This window comes from Salvelinus alpinus, chromosome 16 (genome assembly GCF_045679555.1).
Source record: "Salvelinus alpinus chromosome 16, SLU_Salpinus.1, whole genome shotgun sequence".
Lineage (NCBI taxonomy): Eukaryota > Metazoa > Chordata > Actinopteri > Salmoniformes > Salmonidae > Salvelinus > Salvelinus alpinus.
Genome location: NC_092101.1, coordinates 18,849,851 through 18,872,608, shown reverse-complemented (window position 1 = coordinate 18,872,608; position 22,758 = coordinate 18,849,851). Strand labels below are relative to the sequence as shown.

Below are 22,758 nucleotides of genomic sequence, written 5' to 3'. Positions count from 1 at the left end.
TCTTTTCCCCAAAAAAATTTATTGGTCGGCATACACATATTTAACAATGTTATTGTGGGTGTAGCGTAATGCTTGTAACAAAGTTGCTTAGGAGCCAGAAACAGAGCGGCCATGTCTATCAGCGCCATCAAATGAGACCTACAGTGAGGGGGAAAAGTATTTGATCCCCTGCTGATTTTGTACGTTTGCCCACTGACAAAGAAATTATCAGTCTATAATGTTAATGGTAGGTTTATTTGAACAGTGAGAGACAGAATAACAACAACAAAAATCCAGAAAAACGCATGTCAAAAATGTTATAAATTGATTTGCATTTTAATGAGGGGAAATAAGTATTTGACCCGCTCTCCATCAGAAAGATTTCTGGCTCCCAGGTGTCTTTTATACAGGTAACGAGCTGAGATTAGGAGCACACTCTTAAAGGGAGTGCTCCTAATCTCAGTTTGTTACCTGTATAAAAGACACCTGTCCACAGAGGCAATCAGTCAATCAGATTCCAAACTCTCCACCATGGCCAAGACCAAAGAGCTCTCCAAGGATGTCAGGGACAAGATTGTAGACCTACACAAGGCTGGAATGGGCTACAAGACCATTGCCAAGCAGCTGACAACAGTTGGTGCGATTATTCGCAAATGGAAGAAAAACAAAAGAACTGTCAATCTCCCTCAGCCTGGGACTCCATGCAAGATCTCACCTCGTGGAGTTGCAATGATCATGAGAACGGTGAGGAATCAGCCCAGAACTACACGGAAGGACCTTGTCAATGATCTCAAGGCAGCTGTGACCATAGTCACCAAGAAAACAATTGGTAACACACTACGCCGTGAAGGACTGAAATCCTGCAGCGCCCACAAGGTCCCATTGCTCAAGAATGCACATATACATGCCCATCTGAAGTTTGCCAATGAACATCTGAATGATTCAGAGGACAACTGGGTGAAAGTGTTATGGTCAGATGAGACCAAAATGGAGCTCTTTGGCATCAACTCAACTCGCCGTGTTTGGAGGAGGAGGAATGCTGCCTATGACCCCAAGAACACCATCCCCACCGTCAAACATGGAGGTGGAAACATGCTTTGGGGGTGTTTTTCTGCTAAGGGTTCAGGACAACTTCACCGCATCAAAGGGACGATGGACGGGGCCATGTACCGTCAAATCTTGGGTGAGAACCTCCTTCCCTCAGCCAGGGTATTGAAAATGGGTCGTGGATGGGTATTCCAGCATGACAATGACCCAAAACACACGGCCAAGGCAACAAAGGAGTGGCTCAAGAAGAAGCACATTAAGGTCCTGGAGTGGCCAAGCCAGTCTCCAGACCTTAATCCCATAGAAAATCTGTGGAGGGAGCTGAAGGTTTGAGTTGCCTCGAAACCTTAATGACTTGGAGAAGATCTGCAAAGAGGAGTGGGACAAAATCCCTCCTGAGATGTGTGCAAACCCGGTGGCCAACTACAAGAAACGTCTGACCTCTGTGATTGCCAACAAGGGTTTTGCCACCAAGTACTAAGTCATGTTTTGCAGAGGGGTCAAATAGTTATTTCCTTCATTAAAATGCAAATCAATTTATAACACTTTTGATTTTCTTTTTTGTTATTCTGTGTCTCACTGTTCAAATAAACCTACCATTAAAATTATAGACTGATCATTTCTTTGTCAGTGGGCAAACGTACAAAATCAGCAGGGGATCAAATACTTTCCCCCTCACTGTATATCCTGAAAGACAACACAAAATCAAGAAACAACATGTGGAAACATAAAACACAAAAAAGCAATACATTACAAAATTATTTTAAAAAACACAATGAAAATAAAACAATCCAAAACAATTGCATTCCTCCACAACCAAGCTCTGAATTAAGGTCCTGAATTCATTTAAAGGGGAAATCTGCAGTTGCTACAGTACATTAATATATACCCATTGATTCTTGAATATATATACCAGATGCTTCATCAGAGCCCAAAATATAAACGTGTTTGTTTGTATCATTTGTATTTAATGGTCAATCCTTGTATCCATAGCTCTGTCCGTGAGTCCATGAAACAGACTGCTGTAACCTAGCCTACTTCAGGTTATTGAGGGTCTAGCCTACACTCTGATAAGAAAGAAACCCTGTCGAGGTAGCAGCATGCCAATTTCACAACACCTAGTCCATCAAGGGCTCTTAAATAGCTAGTCTTTTTAAGAGAAGCAAGACTTGTTCCAACTTCCAATGCCTGTAGAACCACCACTCTGAAAAGTAAGACAAATTCTCACCTGAAGCAGTGCAAATATGAAGCCCTACAAGAAGAGCCATTAGTGCCAGACTCCTGTCGTCCAGCCTGAGTTAAGGTGAATCCCTATACCTCCAGCACCCCGAGTCTGCCTATCTGAACCCTCTCATTGGCCTGAGATATGGGTTATAAGAAGCTTGTCTTGCCTGTGTAAACAAATCTCAACACGCCTCATTAGAAAGGGGTCCGCTACCACGCATGGTGTACTCGGAGTCACACGACACAGAGCTCTGTGTAGACAGTGTGTAGAGATGTGTGACAGTCCCAAGAACCCCCCCCCCCCCCCCAGTTATGACAATGTCCTGTAGTAGCCTCTCATACAGTGGGCCAATAGGCTACACATACCAAGCTCACTATCTTGTTTATCAAATTGTGGATCACAGATCACAGCTCACATTAGAAAAACAATGTATGGGAATTAGTGGATGCCATATCCCTCCCACATTTCCTAATGAATGGTTATCGCTTCTTGCTAGGTGTTCACCTGTCAGTCACTTAGTCACTTTCCAAGGAATTAAGAATAATGAATGAGTTTACCTTTGAGGAAGTAAGCCTGTAATTTCTTGCTCTCTGTTGCATCAGTTCAAATAAACCAGATCCTGATTCAAAATAATGTAATGCAGAAATGTACAGAATATCCAGTTGAATTTGAAGCCTGGTTATATTGTAGGCATAGTGTAAGGCCAGTACATGAGTACTGTGGAGATTTGTTTGGGTATGTGTTATTCAGCTACTGGGTTATTCAGTGTGAGTTCCGGGTTAACCAAGTTTCTGAATCACTACAGATCTCCACAGTGTGGGTTATTCAGCTACTATACTGGCACCACCCAATCACAGGATATGTAAAAACATTTTGGTACAATCTTGGTTAGCCCAGAATTAAAATCTTGCATAATTTGGTCAGATACATAGTCTGTCCACAAGAGATTCATGTGGATACAATGTTGTTGGAAATTGAATTGAAGTACTAAAGTATTTTTCAACAGATTTGCACACAAGACTAAGATTCAAGTACTGGTGTGTGTATGCGTGCAATGACTTTCATTAATTGTCAAAATGTTTAATATATTTTGTTTGTACTTTTTAAAAAACAAAATATAATAATTATAATTACAAACCAATATAAACAGAAGCAGTATGATATAAATGCTAAAAAATAATAAACAAAAGGCAGTGTTTCTACTCCCCTTCCTGTCCCGATAGTCAACGTCCAGAACCTCCTGTAAACGGTTGAACAAAAACAAACAGATCTAGAACAGCTCAGGTCAGAGCAGGGAGTAGAGGGAAAACCCCACCTATAAAAATAGAAAATGGGGAATAAATAAATAAATTGAGTTTTCCTGCCGTCGGGACAGAGAGCACAGGGGACAGATTCTCTCCCCCTGAGCAGGGGGAACAAAGCAGGCAGGCAGGCTCTCTTCGGACTAAGCGACAGCCAAGGTCCTCTAGTGGCAGAATACAGTACAGCATCAGTGAAAAATGGCGTCTGTTCAGGAGGGTGCAACGGTACGGAATAAGCAAGCGTGTTAGCTCTGTATATCACATTCTCCATCTGCAATGTTCATAATGTTTCACCCTTCTGAACACACCCCTTTTGGGTCGATGTCCTTCAATGCCGTTGGGCTTTTTCAATGACTGTTATCCACAAGGTCGGATGGGTGGTTCAGGGCAATATTCAAACCTTAAATCACACAAAAACTGGAGTTGAGATACAGGGAAGAAGCCAGAGGCTACAGTACCTGTGTATTCAGTGACTTACCTACAGTAGCATGTACAATAATGCGCAAAACACACGCTAATGTGCCTTCCGTGGTTGTCAGGCAATTGTGGGAGTTTGGTACTGTACAAGACCTTTAAACGTCAACATAAACTGGAAAGAGAGAACACAAGGACTCCCATCACAAACTCAGGTTCCTTATTGCAAACCTGCCAATGAATACCTGAACAACTGGGAACAAATAACAACAAAATAAAAACATTGTGACAATCTCAAAAGCATAGTTTCATGGTATTCCTATACAGATCTTTCCTCTTAAACGTACTGTATACAAAACCTTCAGTTTCAGTTGTAGATGTGGAATCTCTCACAGTGAACCAGGGAGGCAGATCCTACCTAAGAGATCCACAGTCAGAGTGGTGATAAGTCATACAAGTGCAGACTGAACCCTGCTTCTAAAAACAGCCTTATCAGAACTGATAGAGAGGGAGAACATCTCTTGTGGACATCTGCTATAGTACAGCATCAAGGATTCCAGGTCATGCCTGTCTGCTGCTCACTGTTCCCAGTAAACGATGGGAAATCAGTGAGGGAGGTTAAATCACAGTCTCTAGTTCTGCTCTGAACGAGGCCACTGCAACAAACATCAGGCTAACTGTTTTGGCCTTGGAGCCATCAACGAGCCCACCAGCTTTTCCAGTCCCAACATTATATCTAAGAATTGTCTAAGAACTGGGAACGTCTCTGTAGAACTCCTGCTCTTCCAGAATAGACAGGTAGGTAAGCCATTGTGCTTGTGAGCAATGGGAGTCCCCTAGTAAACACTCTGATACAGGTAGGCCTATCTCCCGCGCAAAAATACCGTTTCTCTCCTGGGGAGCTTCACACCATCACATGGGTGAGCTCTGGTCCAAGTTAACTTCAACTGGCAGTACTTAGAAGTACAAACTACCCAGGCATTATTGGAATGTTCTCCAGGGTAAAGACACCCTTCTTTCTCCCCTCACTGGGTGAGAGAGCGGGAGTGCTGGACGGGAGGGGGGCACAGGGCCGAGGGACACAGGTAACTGCTGATGGCCCCAAAGTCAGAAGTGACGGAGGAGGATGGGGCAATGGCAGACAAGGGTGGGGGCTGGGGGACGGAGGGCAGGGAGAAGTCCACCTGCAGCCTCTGAGAGGCCCCACCCTCTGGCTCCATGGACAGGCCGTCTCGAAGGAAGGGCCCCAGCTGCACCCTCTGAGAGGCCCCACCCTCTGGCCCCATGGACAGGCCGTCTGGAAGGAAGGGCCCCAGTTGCAGCTGGTAGAAGCCAGAACCCAGGAGATGAGGCTCTGCTGGGGAGGATGTGGGGCTGCCGCTGGGCCGGGGGGAGGGGTGGAGCTGGGCAGGGGGAGAGGTGGGACAGCGGACCGGGCTAGGACAGTTCAGAGAGGGCTCCTGCTGCAGGTCCTTCAGAGAGGGGAGTGGAGATAAGTGTCTGAACAGCTGCTCCCTCTGTGGGCTTGGGCTGGGACAAGGAGCACCACACAGCTCCAAAACCTCCATCCGCAATTCAGCATCTAGACAAGGAGAGAAGAATTACAAAGAAGGACTTGAACAAGCACTACCTCAATGGTAACTGATCGAGTCATCACTGGCATTGACATTGGACAGTGGTTTCCCTTTTTTCTCCTTAATGTTACAATCAGCTCCACACAAAATCTTAGTTTCAGACAAAGTACAATTTAACAAAGCTGGTAAACATGGTAAGATAATTAGAACATAATTATAAAAAGAATGTTAATAAAATACTCATCAATCATTTTAGGTTACAATTCAGAAAGTATTGAGAGGAAGCCAATACAACATTTCTAAAATGCTAAGCCTCCAATAAAATAATTTTCATGAGCCCTGAGATTTGATTATGGTTTAGTATTTTATATTTCATACTTTCAACTTCCTGGCCTGAGAATCATAATGCCCTCAAAAATCTTTTGGAAAAGACCCTCTAGTTCTGACCACATGAAACTTGACCTCATGAAAACCTGACCTCATATCAAGCACTCCAGTGGGGTTAGTATAAGCTAGGTAGGGTTAGTGAAGTTTGTCCCCAGACCTCCCTCACCCCATCCCCTCTATCCCTCTCTCTGTCTGTCTTTACCTGGTGGCCCTACCTGTTTAGAGTCTTTACCTGCTGGCCCTGTCTGGTTAGAGTCTTTACCTGGTGGCCCTGTCTGGTTAGAGTCTTTACCTGGTGGCCCTGCCTGGTTAGAGTCTTTACCTGGTGGCCCTGTCTGGTTAGAGTCTTTACCTGGTGGCCCTGTCTGGTTAGAGTCTTTACCTGGTGGCCCTGCCTGTTTAGAGTCTTTACCTGGTGGCCCTGCCTGGTTAGAGTCTTTACCTGGTGGCCCTGCCTGATTAGAATCTTTACCTGGTGGCCCTGCCTGGTTAGAGTCTTTACCTGGTGGCCCTGCCTGTTTAGAGTCTTTACCTGGTGGCCCTGTCTGGTTAGAATCTTTACCTGGTGGCCCTGTCTGGTTAGAGTCTTTACCTGGTGGCCCTGTCTGGTTAGAATCTTTACCTGGTGGCCCTGCCTGGTTAGAATCTTTACCTGGTGGCCCTGCCTGGTTAGAGTCTTTACCTGGTGGCCCTGTCTGGTTAGACTCTTTACCTGGTGGCCCTGTCTAGTTAGAATCTTTACCCGGTGGCCCTGCCTGGTTAGAATCTTTACCTGGTGGCCCTGCCTGGTTAGAATCTTTACCTGGTGGCCCTGCCTGGTTAGAATCTTTACCTGGTGGCCCTGCCTGATTAGAGTGGCCTGTGTGTAGTGAGCTCAGGGCTTTAAGAGAAAGCGGGGCGTTCGTCTGCGACGAGGTCGGCCCTCCTCCTCTGCACCGCCATGTCAACACACAGGTAGAAACACCACAGACAAACACACACAAAGCAATGGGAAAACAGACACATAAAACAACACATAAAAATGCTTTAAATCATATGTTAATAAACACAACCCATCAAACAGACAAATAATGTAATCAAGAAAATAAATAATAAGACTCAAGTAATAAGACAGAGACAGGTGGATATGGGGTGATTTGGCATGACATATCTTTGAAATGGTACAGCAAGTGGGTGGATTCTAGAGGTCGATCGATTAATCGGAATGGCCGATTAATTAGGGCCGATTTCAAGTTTTCATAACAATCGGATATCGGTATTTTTGGACACCGATTTGGCCGTAAATTTTTTTGTTATACACCTTTATTTAACTAGGCAAGTCAGTTAAGAACACATTCTTATTTTCAATGACGACCTAGGAACGGTGGGTTAACTGCCTTGTTCAGGGGCAGAACGACAGATTTTTACCTTGTCAGCTCGGGGATTCGTTTTTGCAACCTTACAGTTAGTAGTCCAAAGCTCTAACCACCTGCCTTACATTGCACTCTACGAGGAGCCTGCGTGGCAGGCTGACTACCTGTTACTCGAGGGCAGCAAGAAGCCAAGGTAAGTTGCTAGCTAGCATTAAACTTATCTTATAAAAAACAATCAATCTTAACATAATCACTAGTTAACTACACATGGTTGATGATATTACTAGTTTATCTAGCGTGTCCTGCGTTGCATATAATCGATGCGGTGCCTGTTAATTTCTCATTGAATCACAGCCTACTTCGACAAACGGGTGATGATTTAACAAGCGCATTTGCGAAAAAAGCACTGTCGTTGCACCAATGTACCTAACCATAAACATCAATGCCTTTCTTTAAAATCAATACACAAGTATATATTTTTAAACCTGCATATTTAGTTAATATTGCCTGCTAACATTCATTTCTTATATTTAGGGAAATTGTGTCACTTCTCTTGCGTTCCGTGCAAGCAGTCAGGGTATATGCAGCAGTTTGGGCCGCCTGGCTCGTTGCGAACTGTGTGAAGTCCATTTATTCCTAACAAAGACCGTAATTAATTTGCCAGAATTGTACATAATTATGACATAACATTGAAGGTTGTACAATGTAACAGCAATATTGAAACTTAGGGATACCACCCGTTAGATAAAATACGGAATGGTTCCGCATTTCACTGAAAGAATAAACGTTTTGTTTTCGAAATGATAGTTTCCGGATCCAACATATTAATGACCAAAGGCTCGTATTTCTGTGTGTTATTATGTTATAATTAAGTCTATGATTTGATATTTGATAGAGCAGTCTGACTGAGCGATGGTAGGCAGCAGCAGGCTCGTACGCATTAATTCAAACAGCACTTTCGTGCGTTTTGCCAGCAGCTCTTCGCAATGCTTCAAGCATTGAGCTGTTTATGACTTCAAGCCTATCAACTCCCGAGATTAGGCTGGTGTAACCGATGTGAAATGGCTAGCTAGTTAGCGGGGTGCGCGCTAATAGCGTTTCAATCGGTGACGTCACTCGCTCTGAGACTTGGAGTAGTTGTTCCCCTTGCTCTGCAAGGGCCGCGGCTTTTGTGGAGCGATGGGTAACGATGCTTCGAGGGTGGCTGTTGTCGATGTGTTCCTGGATCGATCCCAGGTAGGGGCGAGGAGAGGGACGGAAGCTATACTGTTACACTGGCAATACTAAAGTGCCTATAAGAACATCCAATAACTACAACCTAAAACTTCTTACCTGGGAATATTGAAGCCTCATGTTAAAAGGAACCACCAGCTTTCATATGTTCTCATGTTCTGAGCAAGGAACTTAAACGTTAGCTTTTTTACATGGCACATATTGCACTTTTACTTTCTTCTCCAATACTTTGTTTTTGCATTATTTAAACCAAATTGAACATGTTTCATTATTTATTTGAGGCTAAATTGATTTTATTGATGTATTATATTAAGTTAAAATAAGTGTTCATTCAGTATTGTTGTCATTATTACAAATTATTTGTTTTATTTAAAAATATTTTAAAAAAAATCGGCCGATTAATCGGTATTGGCTTTTTTTGGTCCTCCAATAACTGATATCGGTATCGGCGTTGAAAAATCATAATCGGTCAACCTCTAGTTGATTCCTGCGACTTCAGAGGAGAGGGCATACAACTATCACTTATGGTTCTAGCTAACTCTTCTGACCGCAGTCCTTCAAACAAGCTGTAGTGTTTGTGGTCTGTCGGTCTCAGTAAAATTATCTGATGCAGGAATCAGGGCCAGAGCTGAGGTATAGGACTGGGGCTGGGACTACGGCTAGGGACCAGGAGTTACCTTGCTTGTCCAGGTCCATGACTGGTGGGGGTGAGTGGGGCTCAATCTGGGAGCACCCCTCCATCTCCCCAACCTCTCCATCCTGCTCTCCATCCTGCTCACCATCCTCCCTGGAAGACAACACAGTAGGAAACTTGTGTAAACAGTCCCAACTGCACATGAACTTGTCCAAGAAGAACATTCATTTCCGTTTTGAGTTTCAAACTCCCAGCATGATATGAGCTAAACATAATACAAATCTCTGGTCTGAAAACAATGACAATTGGGAGGTTATATTGTTTACTTGTCTCTACACCTGTTGTTTACATGCAGCTTTCCTGTTCTGATAAAGATGATCCTGTCACATTCCCATCATGGTAAAGATATGTCTACTGTGTCCACACTGTGTCCACTTTTCCTTTTCCTACACCATATTTAAATAATATATTCTGAGAACAATGTCATGCCAAGGAGAAGATCATAACAACAACAACATGATGGGGGCATGTGCTAATTTAGCCGACATTTAAATGCAGCTTGAGTGTCAAGTCTAGAAAGCAGGGATACAAACTGGTGAGGGCCCAAAAAGGTGACACTTTTTATTTTTTGCACTGAAACATGCAAAAAATCCCTGCCAGTGGGAAATGTAGGTTTTAACTAATTAAACAAAGAATATGATCTACATGATCAGTCTCTGTGTGTAAAATAAAAAGTGGTTAATGTGAACCTAACACACAGCTAAAAAATGTAAAGGAAGCATTCCAATGATATGTGTTGCCTAGACTTTACTGCAAATGACACTCAAGTCTTAAGAAGAAAAAAAAACAATACACTAATATTGCAGTTAGCCATGACAGCCTTTATAATAGAACACTTGTGACCACACACATCTAAATATTGCACTTGGGAAAAAAACATCTGAAGTAGAAATAGAATGAAACAAATAGGCATTCTATTTTTGCTCTATTCTAGTGGTCACTATAGCAGACATCGATCAAGTGCACAAGGCTACATGTGTGCAAAAATAATGTTCACTGAGTAAAAAATGTAATAATCCCCCCTCACTCACACAAGTGTTACTGTCAAGTTCAACACAACAAAAGCAATCATCTTTAGGCTACACTGCATATTATTACATTGTACAATTACTGCCAATTACAATGTGCCAGCAGAGCATGATACCCTTTGTTGGCATAATTGATCTTATTTCAGGCAGAGAGTACACCTGGCATACCCCTTTTTATTCACTCTATTGAAAAAGTGAGAAAGAGGGAAAGTGTGTGGCATCCAGTTTACCTCTATAGTGGCACCCAGTTTAAGCCAGGCCCAGCTCCACTTAACTGTTCAACAAGCAACGCCTCATTTTCACCTAATTCTCTCATTCTGAAAATGAACCACATAACTTACTGTAGTGGGAAAACATTAGTTCACAGATAGTAGTTCGTTCGTTAAGTTAGTTAACGTTAACATTTCACACAGATCGCCAGGGTCCAGTAAGTAACTAACGAGTTATAACTTGAGGAACGGCAAGGAGTCGTATAACGTTAACGTTACCAGTTAATACTATAGCGAGCGAATTGGTTAGGTTACTAACGTTAGCTCATCTGATGTTAGCTGTCTGACTTTTTTTAGCCTGCTAATTTTCACACCATAAACTCAATTATTTGATCAGTTCAGTTGGCTGATGTTGCTCAACATTTCTCTGGAAAGCTATAACGGATAATTCGATCCAGCTAGCAAGATACTTAACAATGCTAACAATACTTGTTCCACCACACTTTCTCCCTCACCTCAAACTTTCCAAATGACAGTTTTCGGTTACAGCTCATGAAGTACGCTTCATCACCTTCTCACCCCCGTCTCCGTGGTCAGGCTTCTCACCTACCTCTTCGTTATAGTTCAGGGGACCCGCTGCTGTAAATTAACAGTCAAACTGCCTTCCACGCCTCTTTCCAGAGCGCACACTGACGCTGTAACTAGCACATTGGTCGTATGTTCTCTCTTCAGTCGTGTCCTGCATTCTGTTTTTATGTGAACGATTGGCTGAGCCTTGGATACAGCCAGTACTGCTCCAAATGCGCATCACTCGTTCGCATACAGCCAGTAGTCATCCAAAGCACCCCACACCCATCGCCCAAAGTTTCCTCATCAGATCTACACGAATCACGTAGGTCACCTATTTTGGATTCAAAACGGTGAATTCTGCTGAAAGGTGACTAGTTTGCATCCCTGAGAAAGGGTCATTGAGAGACCGTCTCATATCTGCAGTGCTACTTACATGTTCCCTGACTGCAGACTGTACTTCTTGCGACCCAGCTTGGTGGTCTGCTGGGTAAAGTACTCATGGCGGTCCGACTTCTTCCACATGTAGTAATACTCCACACACTCCCCCACCGACCGTGTGCGTACCTGACATGTAAACACAGTGTGGTTTACTGTTTGCTGCAGTATGGAAATCAGTGAGTTTCCTGTCTGATCAATGCAGACAAGCAGGTTTGTACAGGTACGCCTCAGGTTATGACGAAGCAGCTGTCAACATTTGCATTTAAGGGGTAATGTATGATACCAGTCAATGTCATGACTGAAAAACAGAGAATTTCAGCTTTGTAGCAAATCAGGTTCTCCCCAAACCTGACGATGGAAGTTTCTGTTCTGCTCACCTTATTGGCCTGAATGAGGTGGAAGTTCTTCCCATGAACTCGATAGCCATGTTCAAAGTTTCGACACTCCTCCTCGCTCCAGGCACACAGCTCCTCTACACAGAAGACAACAGCAGTTAGGTGGGAATATACCCTAAAAGGAGACTTGAATTATTTGTAACTCATATTACAGCCATATTATAGTAACTCACCATGTCAAGATGATAACTGTAAATCCATTCACCCCATAAGCGCCACAAAGTTTGAATGCAATGATTTCCATTATCTATATTATAATACCGCAAAACAATCTCCCTATAGAGGTGGTCAGACAGAGACAAGGTCTTATTTAGAGAGTTGTTGCGTTGTTGAGAGTTGTTGTTACTGAAATAATTTGTCAGCCTACACTGGAGCGGGCACAATTAGCTACATTTTCACCTACACTCCCAGCTTGGATGTGCACAACGGAAATGCAGGATCAAAAACATTTTATAGCCTTAGTCAAGATGACAGACCATGGCCCATATTCAAAAAGGGTTTCAGGGTAGGACTGCTGATACGAATAAGACTCTTTGTGAAAATGAGCCCCGAGATTTAGCCTACATATTTGACCTAGGCCATTATATAGAATGAGTGTGTCTTCAAGTTGTTGGTAACATGGGTTCATGTTAGGTCTATCAAATAATTGCATTTCCAAGGGAAAGCAGAGGAAGTTCCAAAGATACCAAAGAAGTTCCATGATCCCACAAGAAATTTGGGACATATTTTTTTAAATGCTCTGAAATTGAAAATACTAGTAGCATCCAGAGACTAAACAGCTGGAGAGCATTAACAACACATTTTTGATTTACAGGGGTGGTTATTGAGTTGAAGGATCTTAATTCAACTCAATACAATTTTGTTTTTGAGGACCAACCACCACCACCCCAACATTGTATTGAGCTGAATTAATCAATCGCTTCCACTAGTGAGTTATTATTGATATTAGTTCATAGAGTTGTTGTTACTAGTAAGGTATCGCAAGAAGATGCCAATACATACTAGACAGCAGTAGTAAATGTGTAGTGAAAGGTCTTACCGCTGAATACTTTCACATTAAAGCGCAGTCTTCTCAGTGCCTCCTCTGCATTGAAGCTGCATTTCACCAGCTCATACAGAACCTGAGGGAAAGAGAAAAAAGGGGAAACAGTTGTGACTGAAATCTGTGACCTCGACCACAATGTGAACTGTGTAGAAGTCACTCAACATTCAAACAAAGTTAATTGGCCAACAAACGTATACTGGACAAAAATATAAACGCAACATGTAAAGTGTTGGTCCCATGTTTCATGAGCTAAAATAAAAAAATCACAGAAATGTTTCATACAGCAAAAAGCTTATTTCTCCAAAATGTTGCGCACAAATTTGTTTACATCCCTGTTAAGTGAGCATTTCTCCTTTGCCAAGATATGCCACACCTGTCAGGTGGATGGATTATCAAGAAGCTGATTAAACAGCATGATCATTACACAGGTGCACCTTGTCCTGGGGACAATAAAAAAACACTCTAAAATGAGCAGTTGTCGTCACACAACACAAAGCCACAGATGTTTAAAGTTTTGAGGGAGCGTGCAATTGGCATGCTGACTGCAGGTATGTCCACCAGAGCTGTTGCCAGATAATTTTATGTTAATTTCTCTACCATAAGCCACCTTCAATGTTGTTTTAAGGAACTTGTCAGTGTGTCCAACCTGCCTCACAACCGCAAACCACATGTAACCACACCAGCCCAGGACCTCCACATCCGGCTTTTTCACCTGCGGGATCATTCAAGACCAGCCAACCGGACAGCTGATGAAACTTAGGAGTATTCTGTCTGTAATAAAGGCTTTTTGCAGGGCAAATATTATTCTGATTGTGTCAGCGCCCCTGCCCAGTCATGTGAAATCCATAGATTAGGGCCTAATGAATTTATTTAAATTGACTGACTTCCTTATGAACTGTAACTCAGTAAAATCATAGAAATTCTTGCATGTCGCGTTCATATTTTTGTTCAGTATAGCTCTAGCCCCACTAAGTCCCACTCTGTTCCTGCTTTAGTCCCCAACCCGCTACAGTACCTGATCATTGTCTTTGATTATGTCCCCAGTGATAAGGGTGTCTTTAGTGCCCTCCTGGCCTCCCCATCTCTGGGCACTCAGTAAGAACTCCTCTACAGCCTGGCCTGACAGCATGTCTGGGGTCCACAGGAGCTGGTCCTCATTCTCATAGACTGGGAGCAGGAGATGGAGAGACACAGGTATAAGGATGTTTGTGAGACGGAGGCGAATCAAAAAGTGTCAACACACTAATCCAAAATATGCACTGATTCTGAAAGGGGAAATTTGGGGTTACCTCTCTCCTGGTCTGAGTATAGGCTGAGAGTAGGGATTTTGGCTTGGTACATTGAGCCCACCATGATGTCCTGGTAAAAGAACAACCATAGTTTCAGTCACACAGACAACAGGTTTTTATATTTACCTAAAGAGTAATTGTAGGGGATTTGAGCGCTGTTCAGTAGTCCCCAGTGTCTCACCTTGCGTCCATCGTTGGAGGGAATGGAGGTGTCGTCATCATTGTCTGAATCTTCTTCTGAGGTGCTGACTAAGGTGCCTTTGTCTCCACTTGCCAGGGAATGGGCTGGAGAACAAAAATGGGATCATTTGTTACACCACTATACAGTGGTGGAAAAAGTACACAAATGTCATACTTGAGTAAAAGTAAATACACCTTATTAGAAAATTATTCAAGTAAAAGTGAGTCACTCAGTGAAATACTACTTGAGTAAAAGTCTAAAAGTATTTGGTTTTAAACATACTTAAGTATCAAAAGTAAAAGTATAAATCACTTCAAATTCCTTATATTAAGCAAACCAGGCAGCACCATTTTCTGGTGTTTTTAATTTGCTGATAGCTAGGGGCACACCAACATAATTTACAAACAAAGCATGTGTGTTTAGTGAGTCAGCCAGATCAGAGGCAGTAGGGATGACCAGGGATGTTCTCTTGATAAATGTGTGAATTGAACCATTTTCCTCGCCTGCTAATCATTCAAAATGTAACAAGTACTTTTGGGTGTCAGGGAAAAAAGTACATTATTTTCCTTAGGAATGTAGTGAAGTAAAAGTAGTCAAAAATATAAATAGTAAAGTAACGTACAGATACCCCAAAAACCTTAAGTAGTACTTTAAAGTATTTTTACTTGAATACTTTACACCACTGCCAATATGTAGCATTCTCATAATACTACCCAATAACACCTTCCCGGTACAACAAATCAGTCTTGCCATAAATGAGCACTCGGACCATTTAAAAAAATATATTGATGTGATATGACAGGAAGGGGAATCTCCTGAGTGGTGGGCTGGGTGGGTGGAGGTCTGTTAATGGAAAGTGGTAGCTGTGCTGGGAAGGGAGGAAGTGTGTCATACCCATTATATAGTATGATACTGTATAAGACATCATTGGTTGTACCTCTTAGGTGGCGGCGGAGGAGGTCGGAGGCATGGGAGGTGACAGAGGGAGTGAGGTCATCAGCTGATGACTCCTCTTCATCTTCTCCTGAGAACAGATCCTTAGCTATCTGGTCCTGGAAGAATGGAACAGTCAATTACTGTCTCAATGGAACAGTCCACTACCTTCTCTCAGCATCACACACAGTAAAGTAAATGGCATTTATGATATATGAAAGTGATTCTGTAATTGTCATGTTTTCTGAGTGTTTATAGACAAGACAGGCCATCAAGAGGCAGTCTTAACTAATTTCTTTACGGACCAAGTAACAATTATCCATGAAAGAATCAATAGACATCATGTCAATGCCAAAACATGTATCATGCAATGCTTTTGAATGCAGGAGTACACAGCTCCACGACAATTACAGCTTACTCTATGCCTGTTTTCCACCTTGCCTTTTAATAAAATAAAAAAAAGTTTATTATTTATATATATTTTTTAATTTTTCTCCCCTTTTTCGTGGTATCCAATCGCTAGTAATTACTATCTTGTCTCATCGCTACAACTCCCGTACGGGCTCGGGAGAGACGAAGGTCAAAAGCCACGCGTCCTCCGAAGCACAACCCAACCGCACTGCTTCTTAACACAGCGCGCCTCCAACCCGGAAGCCAGCCGCACCAATGTGTCGGAGGAAACACCGTGCACCTGGCCCCCTTGGTTAGCGCGCACTGCGCCCGGCCCGCCACAGGAGTCGCTGGAGCGCGATGAGACAAGGATATCCCTACCGGCCAAACCCTCCCTAACCCGGACGACGCTAGCCCAATTGTGCGTCGCCCCACGGACCTCCCGGTCGCGGCCGGCTGCGACAAAGCCTGGGCGCGAACCCAGAGACTCCACCTTGCCTTTTAACTATTGATTGATTTCTGCCTGGAAAACCAGGTAGGTGCACCAATAACCAATTACTAACAAATTAATCAATGAAGTACTAAGAAGAAACAAAAACTGTCTGGACTGTGGAATTCGAGGGACTCAGCACCCTTGATCTGATGCTTTTTCTGGCTGTTTTTTCAGTTATCTGTCTCAGCTATGTCTAGGTATACCCAGGTCTCACCTTGTCCAGTGTCATGTCAGGCAGACTGGCTGACAGCTCATTGGGCTCCCTGTCCTGCTGTAGGAGGGGGTCAGACACCTCGTAGCCATACAACGCCAGCAGCTCCTCCAGGGGCATCTCACTGCCCTACACAGAGAGAAAGGGGGACAGAGAGAGAGAGAGAGTGATCGCTCTGGGTCAATGTGGGATTGGGCGATATAATTTTGAATGATGGAATAATTGATAATCTATTACATAGAATAATGTTATTCCCTACTGGTCTGGAGGGGTGCAGTGTGGTGAGGCTTTTGAACCTAGTTGGTTTAGCCACGGAAAAATACAGGAACCTTCCCGCTAGCCATGATTGACTGAGGTAATGGCTGGGCTGGACATGCCGAGAGATGAGTTCGGATTGGTCTGTCATGTAGCATCCGTCTGTCTATAACATGAGCTGCTCAGCATGTGTAGGTAATCCTTTATAATTCTGCTTTAAAAAAAAAAATCACGAAGAACTGCAAAAGTGTTGCTAATTTTCAGGAGGACCGAGTTTTGAAATCAGTGGAATGTCCGGTGGAAGCAGAGTATGATAGCTAAGGAGATGGAGAAAATTCTGTCGTTTCATTGCAAATATGCAGAGGGAGTTGAAACGAGAACACACTGTTGTATAAAACACCTGTCTCCGGATTACATCTTCAAACTAAGGGCAACCATGGCATCCGTGACAGAGAGGGAAAATCGTTGAACCATGTATACAGGTAAGAGAGTCTAGCTAGCTACATTTTAAGATATTCTGCATTTCTAATTTGTCAGAAAGTTGTTTTCATTGTTAGGTAAAGCGCACTGTTAGCTAGCTAGCTAACGTTACGTGTATGATCTGTGTAGTAATATTATTTGGATGTCAGTGTCACGACTTCTACCGAAGGTAACTCCTCTCCCTGTTCGGGCGGCACTCGGCGGTCGGCGTCGCCGGTTTACTAGCCACCACCGATCCCTTTTTCCTTTTCTGTTTGTTTTGTCTGTGATTCTTTTCACACCTGGTTTCAATTGCATTTATTTCTGTGTGTATATAGGGTACCTGTTGCCTGCCTTAGTTCGTGCGGGATTAGACTTGTGTGTATTGCGCTCGATTGTATTTGATGTTTGTTGTGTTCACGATTTACGCACGTTTATGTAAAGTGTCGGAACTGTGTTTGTTCCTCCGTGTGTTTGCACGAGTTGCTGAGTATCGTGAGCGTAGTTTTGGGATTTTCATCTGTGCCATTTTTGTATTGGTGGACTATATGATTAAACACGCTTCTCAGACATCCCTGCTCTCCTGCGCCTGACTCCTACATCTCTCACCGAGACGCACGTTATCACAGTCAGAGCCATTTGCATTGCTAGTTATAGCCTAATGTTAGCTAGCTAGCTAACATTGAACCTAGTTGGTTAGTTTTAGCTACCTGCAGATTCATGCAGGGTAGTAACGTTATGAATTGGGATTATGGATAATTGTTTAGCTAGCTAGCTACATGTCTTAACAAAAGACTCCACTATGCAAGTAACCATTTCACTGTACCGTTTACACCTTCTGTATCCTGTGCATGTGACAAACAAACTTTGATTTTATTTGACACTGTGTGTTTACCAGAGACAGTAATGTGAAGAACAACATGACCTGCACCAAAGTCAAATTAGGCTATAATGTTAGGCCAACGAGACAGTGTCCAAGTTCTAAAATTCTCCGGTAGAATGCCCTGCTTTAATTTTGTCAAACTAACAACCATAAGCTATTTTCTGTAATTAGCTCGCCATTAACTTGTAAATATTGATATTGTTGTGAGTTTATTTTTCTGTAATAATGACTACAAATTGTCTAAATTTAAGACGTTGTCAGCCATATGGTATGGTCATTATTTGAACTGGCTCTAGCCAGCTAACTTTACTTTAACTAGCTAGCTAACAAACCAAAACATTATTTAGAAAGTTGCTTTTAGTTGCCTGGTTTGCTAGATTGACATTTACTAAATTCATTTTTAAACGGATGGGTTTATTGGTGTTAACATACACCAGTTATGCTATTTTGGACAACCAGGCTGCTGATGTCATGCAGCCTGTCGTTTTTGTGTTTATACTTTTTCATAACGACAAGTTTGATGTCGGACGACAATAGAATGTTCATGATGTCCCTGCCGACAACTGTCTACAGACATGTCGATAGACGTAGTATAAACCAGCCTTTAGTCTTGAAATCTTTGGTTGTTTAGTACACTACCGTCGTACTCACTCTGTTTAGCATATGGCCTCGCATGTGAATCCTTAAAGAGATGGTTTTGGCTAAGGCTTAAGAGGGTGTGAACAATGCTGAATGGGTGTAGACAAAGCAGGGCTCTCCAGTAGGTGTACCAAACTTTCAAGGGCCATTTTCTCAAAAGTGGGGTTACAAGTTTATCAACTTTCAAAGCATAATTACTTTCCCATTGTTCCTCAACTGTAGTGTATGATATACATTTTTTTTTTAAACTTTTAACCAATGAAAAAAAATAAAAAATTCAAATGTTGCTACTTAAGACCGAATCAAGCCGGTTGGTCACATAGGTTATTTTATTTGTATTATATAGGCCTAAATCATAATTATATTGCAGGACATGTCTCTCCTTTTCTGACATGACTGGTTTATTCCGATTTATCAATCGTTCATTCAATACTATAGCCAAGCATGCTCGAAAGTAAATAGACTGGTAGCCTATTTAAAATATTTGAAAGTATGTGTAGGCTACAGCATTGTTGTGAGATAGAAGCACAACATAGCCCATTTAATCTCTGAGCCTACACCAAGGAAACAAAATCATCTACTGACAAACAAAATATTGAACAATTCGTATTTTGCATAGAAGTGTGGGCTGTAGCATTTACTTTTTAATTGTTTGAGAGGACAATCAATCTTGCAGAATGCGTGGCCAGTGTTTGAAAGTACCATCAGTCCTGCAGAATGCGTGGCCAGTGTTTGACAGGACAATCAGTCCTGCAGAATGCGTGGCCAGTGTTTGAAAGGACAATCAATCTTGCAGAATGCGTGGCCAGTGTTTGAAAGGACAATCAGACCTGCAGAATGCGTGGCCAGTGTTTGAAAGGACAATCAGACCTGCAGAATGCGTGGCCAGTGTTTGACAGGACAATCAGTCTTGCAGAATGCGTGGCCAGTGTTTGAAAGGACAATCAGTCTTGCAGAATGCGTGGCCAGTGTTTGAAAGGACAATCAGTCTTGCAGAATGCGTGGCCAGTGTTTGAAAGGACAATCAGTCTTGCAGAATGCGTGGCCAGTGTTTGAAAGGACAATCAGTCCTGCAGAATGCGTGGCCAGTGTTTGAAAGGACAATCAGTCTTGCAGAATGCGTGGCCAGTGTTTGAAAGGACAATCAGTCCTGCAGAATGCGTGGCCAGTGTTTGAAAGGACCATCAGTCTTGCAGAATGCGTGGCCAGTGTTTGAAAGGACAATCAGTACTGCAGAATGCGTGGCCAGTGTTTGAAAGGACCATCAGTCTTGCAGAATGCGTGGCCAGTGTTTGAAAGGACAATCAGTCTTGCAGAATGCGTGGCCAGTGTTTGACAGGACCATCAGTCTTGCAGAATGCGTGGCCAGTGTTTGAAAGGACAATCAGTCTTGCAGAATGCGTGGCCAGTGTTTGACAGGACCATCAGTCTTGCAGAATGCGTGGCCAGTGTTTAAAAGGACCATCAGTCTTGCAGAATGCGTGGCCAGTGTTTGGCACTCACTATAGGCGGCATGCGTTTTTAGTTTGAAAAAAATCACTGCAAAAGATTAAAACATTTTGCCCACATCTCTACAGAAATGTAATAACATCTGCCATTGCGCTTTCTTTTATCATGGCCCAATTCCAACATCTCCAAATCATACAGCAAATGAGGGTGCTTTTGTTACCATGAAAGGTCAATGGAGATTGTTTTCCAGGCGGGTTTGTAAATATAGTATGTCTCTGATTTACCAATGAAAACATGCATATATGTTGCGTGCGACAGTTTGTTGTGGATGCAAATCCTAGAATCTCCACGTACGCCAGAATTTACAGTAGTAAGAATTTTATACACGGTTGATAAATGAAGCCCCTTAAGCCAGAGGAGCCGTACTCACAGTGTGGGGGCGTGCAGCCATCCTCATTGGGCGGCCGCTAGGCTCTTCTCCAGTTCCACTAGGGCCCTGGACTCCTCCTCCGGCCCCTCATAGCCCTGCCTCAGGATCTCCACTAGGCTGCGTCTGTGATCTCCAGAGCCCATCGAACCAGCTAACACACACACACACACACACACACACACACACAGTTACCATGGTGGAGGATCAAGAGGTGCCTGTTCATCCCATTATAGATCAGCTGAGCCTTGGCTTCTTCTGAACCGCACTTTTTCAACTGAAATTGAGAGCTGATAACTGGTTCTACAGTGGACAGCTGGACACACCCACAGACTGAGGAGCAGCAGTACAGGTATAATGCCCACAGATATTATGCTTTCTTACTTGTTGAAGCATGTATAAGTCTTTTCATGTCTGATTATAATGGTATGTCTTAATGTAGCAAATTGTCAATTCAAAATTACTTTTATTTAGTCAGGATCATTATGAGATGATAATAAGACATAAGACCTGTCATACTTGCTTAAGACAAGTCCTCAAATGCATTATAGAGCTATAATAAAGCAATAAGGCCCGAGGGGGTGTGGTATATTGTCTATATACCACGGCTAAGGGCTGTTCTTATGCACAACACAACGCAGAGTTTGACCATATACCACAAACCCCTGACGTGACTTGCTATTATAAACTGGTTAACAATGTAATTAGAGCAGTAAAAAGAAATGTTGTCATACCCGTGGTATAGCCAAATCAGCATTCAGGGCTCTAACAACCCAGTTTATGATTAAGCAATAAGGCACGGGTGGGGGGGGGGGGGGGGGGTATATGGCCAATATACCACGGCTAAGGGCTGTTCTTATGCACAAAGCATCGCGGAGTGCCTGGACACAGCCCTTAGCTGTGGTATATTGGCCATATACCAAATACCCCAGAGGTGCCTTAATGCTATTATAAACTGGTTACCAACGTAATTAGAGCAGTAAAAATACATGCTTGGTCATACCTGTGGTATATGGTCTGATATACCATGGTTGTCAGCCAATCAGCATTCAGGGCTCGAACCAATAATGCATAGGCCCAACTGTCATATTAAGTAAAGTGTTACCAGTCTTTCTACTTGCCTTACAGCCACTCATGAATTAAAGAACGGTCAAAGTTTATCCAACAGTGGAAACTAATGGTATTACAAAAATGTGACTGTTTGGCCAAAAAGACAATCCATGAAGATAGGACGAGTTGACCTATGACAGTGGTTCTCAAACATCTCCTGGGGGACCCCCAGCCATTCCACCGCGTATTTGATCTATTCCAAAGCTAGCACACCTGATTCAACTTGTCAACTAATCATCAAGGCTTTGACTTGGTCAATCAGGTGAGCTAGTTCAGGGCTACAACAACTTTCAAGAGTTACTTTTGACCTTAAGCAAATAGAGCAGTGGTCTACTTAAAACTCTTGGTCGGATACTTTCACAAACAATACATTAGTGACAGCCTGGTAGCCCGACGTTTATGGCCACTTTGTAAAGCTAGGTCCACTCCACTTTAGGACGCGTTGACCAGGGCCAGGGCGCTTTCCTGTAACTTGGTGCTGAACGTTCCTTCCTCTGACACACGAATGACCCGAGAGAGGAAATAGTTCTAGAGGTTGCGTTTTCACCCGAAAAGACACCAAGAGAGTATCTGAAATAAGTCGGACTTCTCTCAAAGTTTGTAGTCAAAATGCCTTTCTATAACGGAGCACACCTGGACCACTTCTTCAGCACCACCATCTAGCCGGTCTCCCATTGTTTTCTATAGCGCACGATCTGGCAAATTGGGAATGGCTTTTTAACGCGAAGAACGCGGAGAGGCGAGACGGACAAAATACCCCCATTTTACTTCGTTAGTTATCAACCCATGGCTAGCTAACTCACAACACTGCGTAACCCGTTGATACGATTGCCAACATCGATATATGCCGTCTAGGATGACAGAGGCTCTCAAATGCGGAGCTGTTTCAAAATCATTAGTCCTCATGTTCCTCCCCAAGCCTTTTTGCTCACTTACCTCCGCCATTCCGTTTCTGCGCAGGCTGAGGAATGCCCGGATGTTGTAGCGCTATGTCTCTAATCTAGCCTATGTACAGCCAGCCGCTGAGCCTCAGCAACAGCAGCCCTATTTTATTGCTGCAACGTTTCAGCAACCGCGATGACAGTAAACTACATGAAAAAAATAAAGAAATGAGACAATACCCCGTGTACTATTCACACAGACGTCTG

General features: G+C 43.1%; 1 protein-coding gene across 1 annotated transcript; it reads right to left on the bottom strand.

The window, feature by feature from the left end:
- LOC139541044 (mesoderm induction early response protein 2-like) lies at positions 1–22,526 on the bottom strand. Its single transcript, XM_071345212.1, is given in 13 exon segments — positions 1–5,548; positions 9,190–9,299; positions 11,447–11,577; positions 11,829–11,923; positions 12,886–12,967; positions 13,907–14,058; positions 14,181–14,250; positions 14,362–14,465; positions 15,299–15,413; positions 16,392–16,517; positions 20,504–20,532; positions 20,535–20,654; positions 22,414–22,526. Coding segments are annotated over 13 exon segments (1,794 nt in total). The 5' UTR covers positions 22,517–22,526; the 3' UTR covers positions 1–4,991.
- Positions 22,527–22,758: the final 232 nt, after the last annotated feature.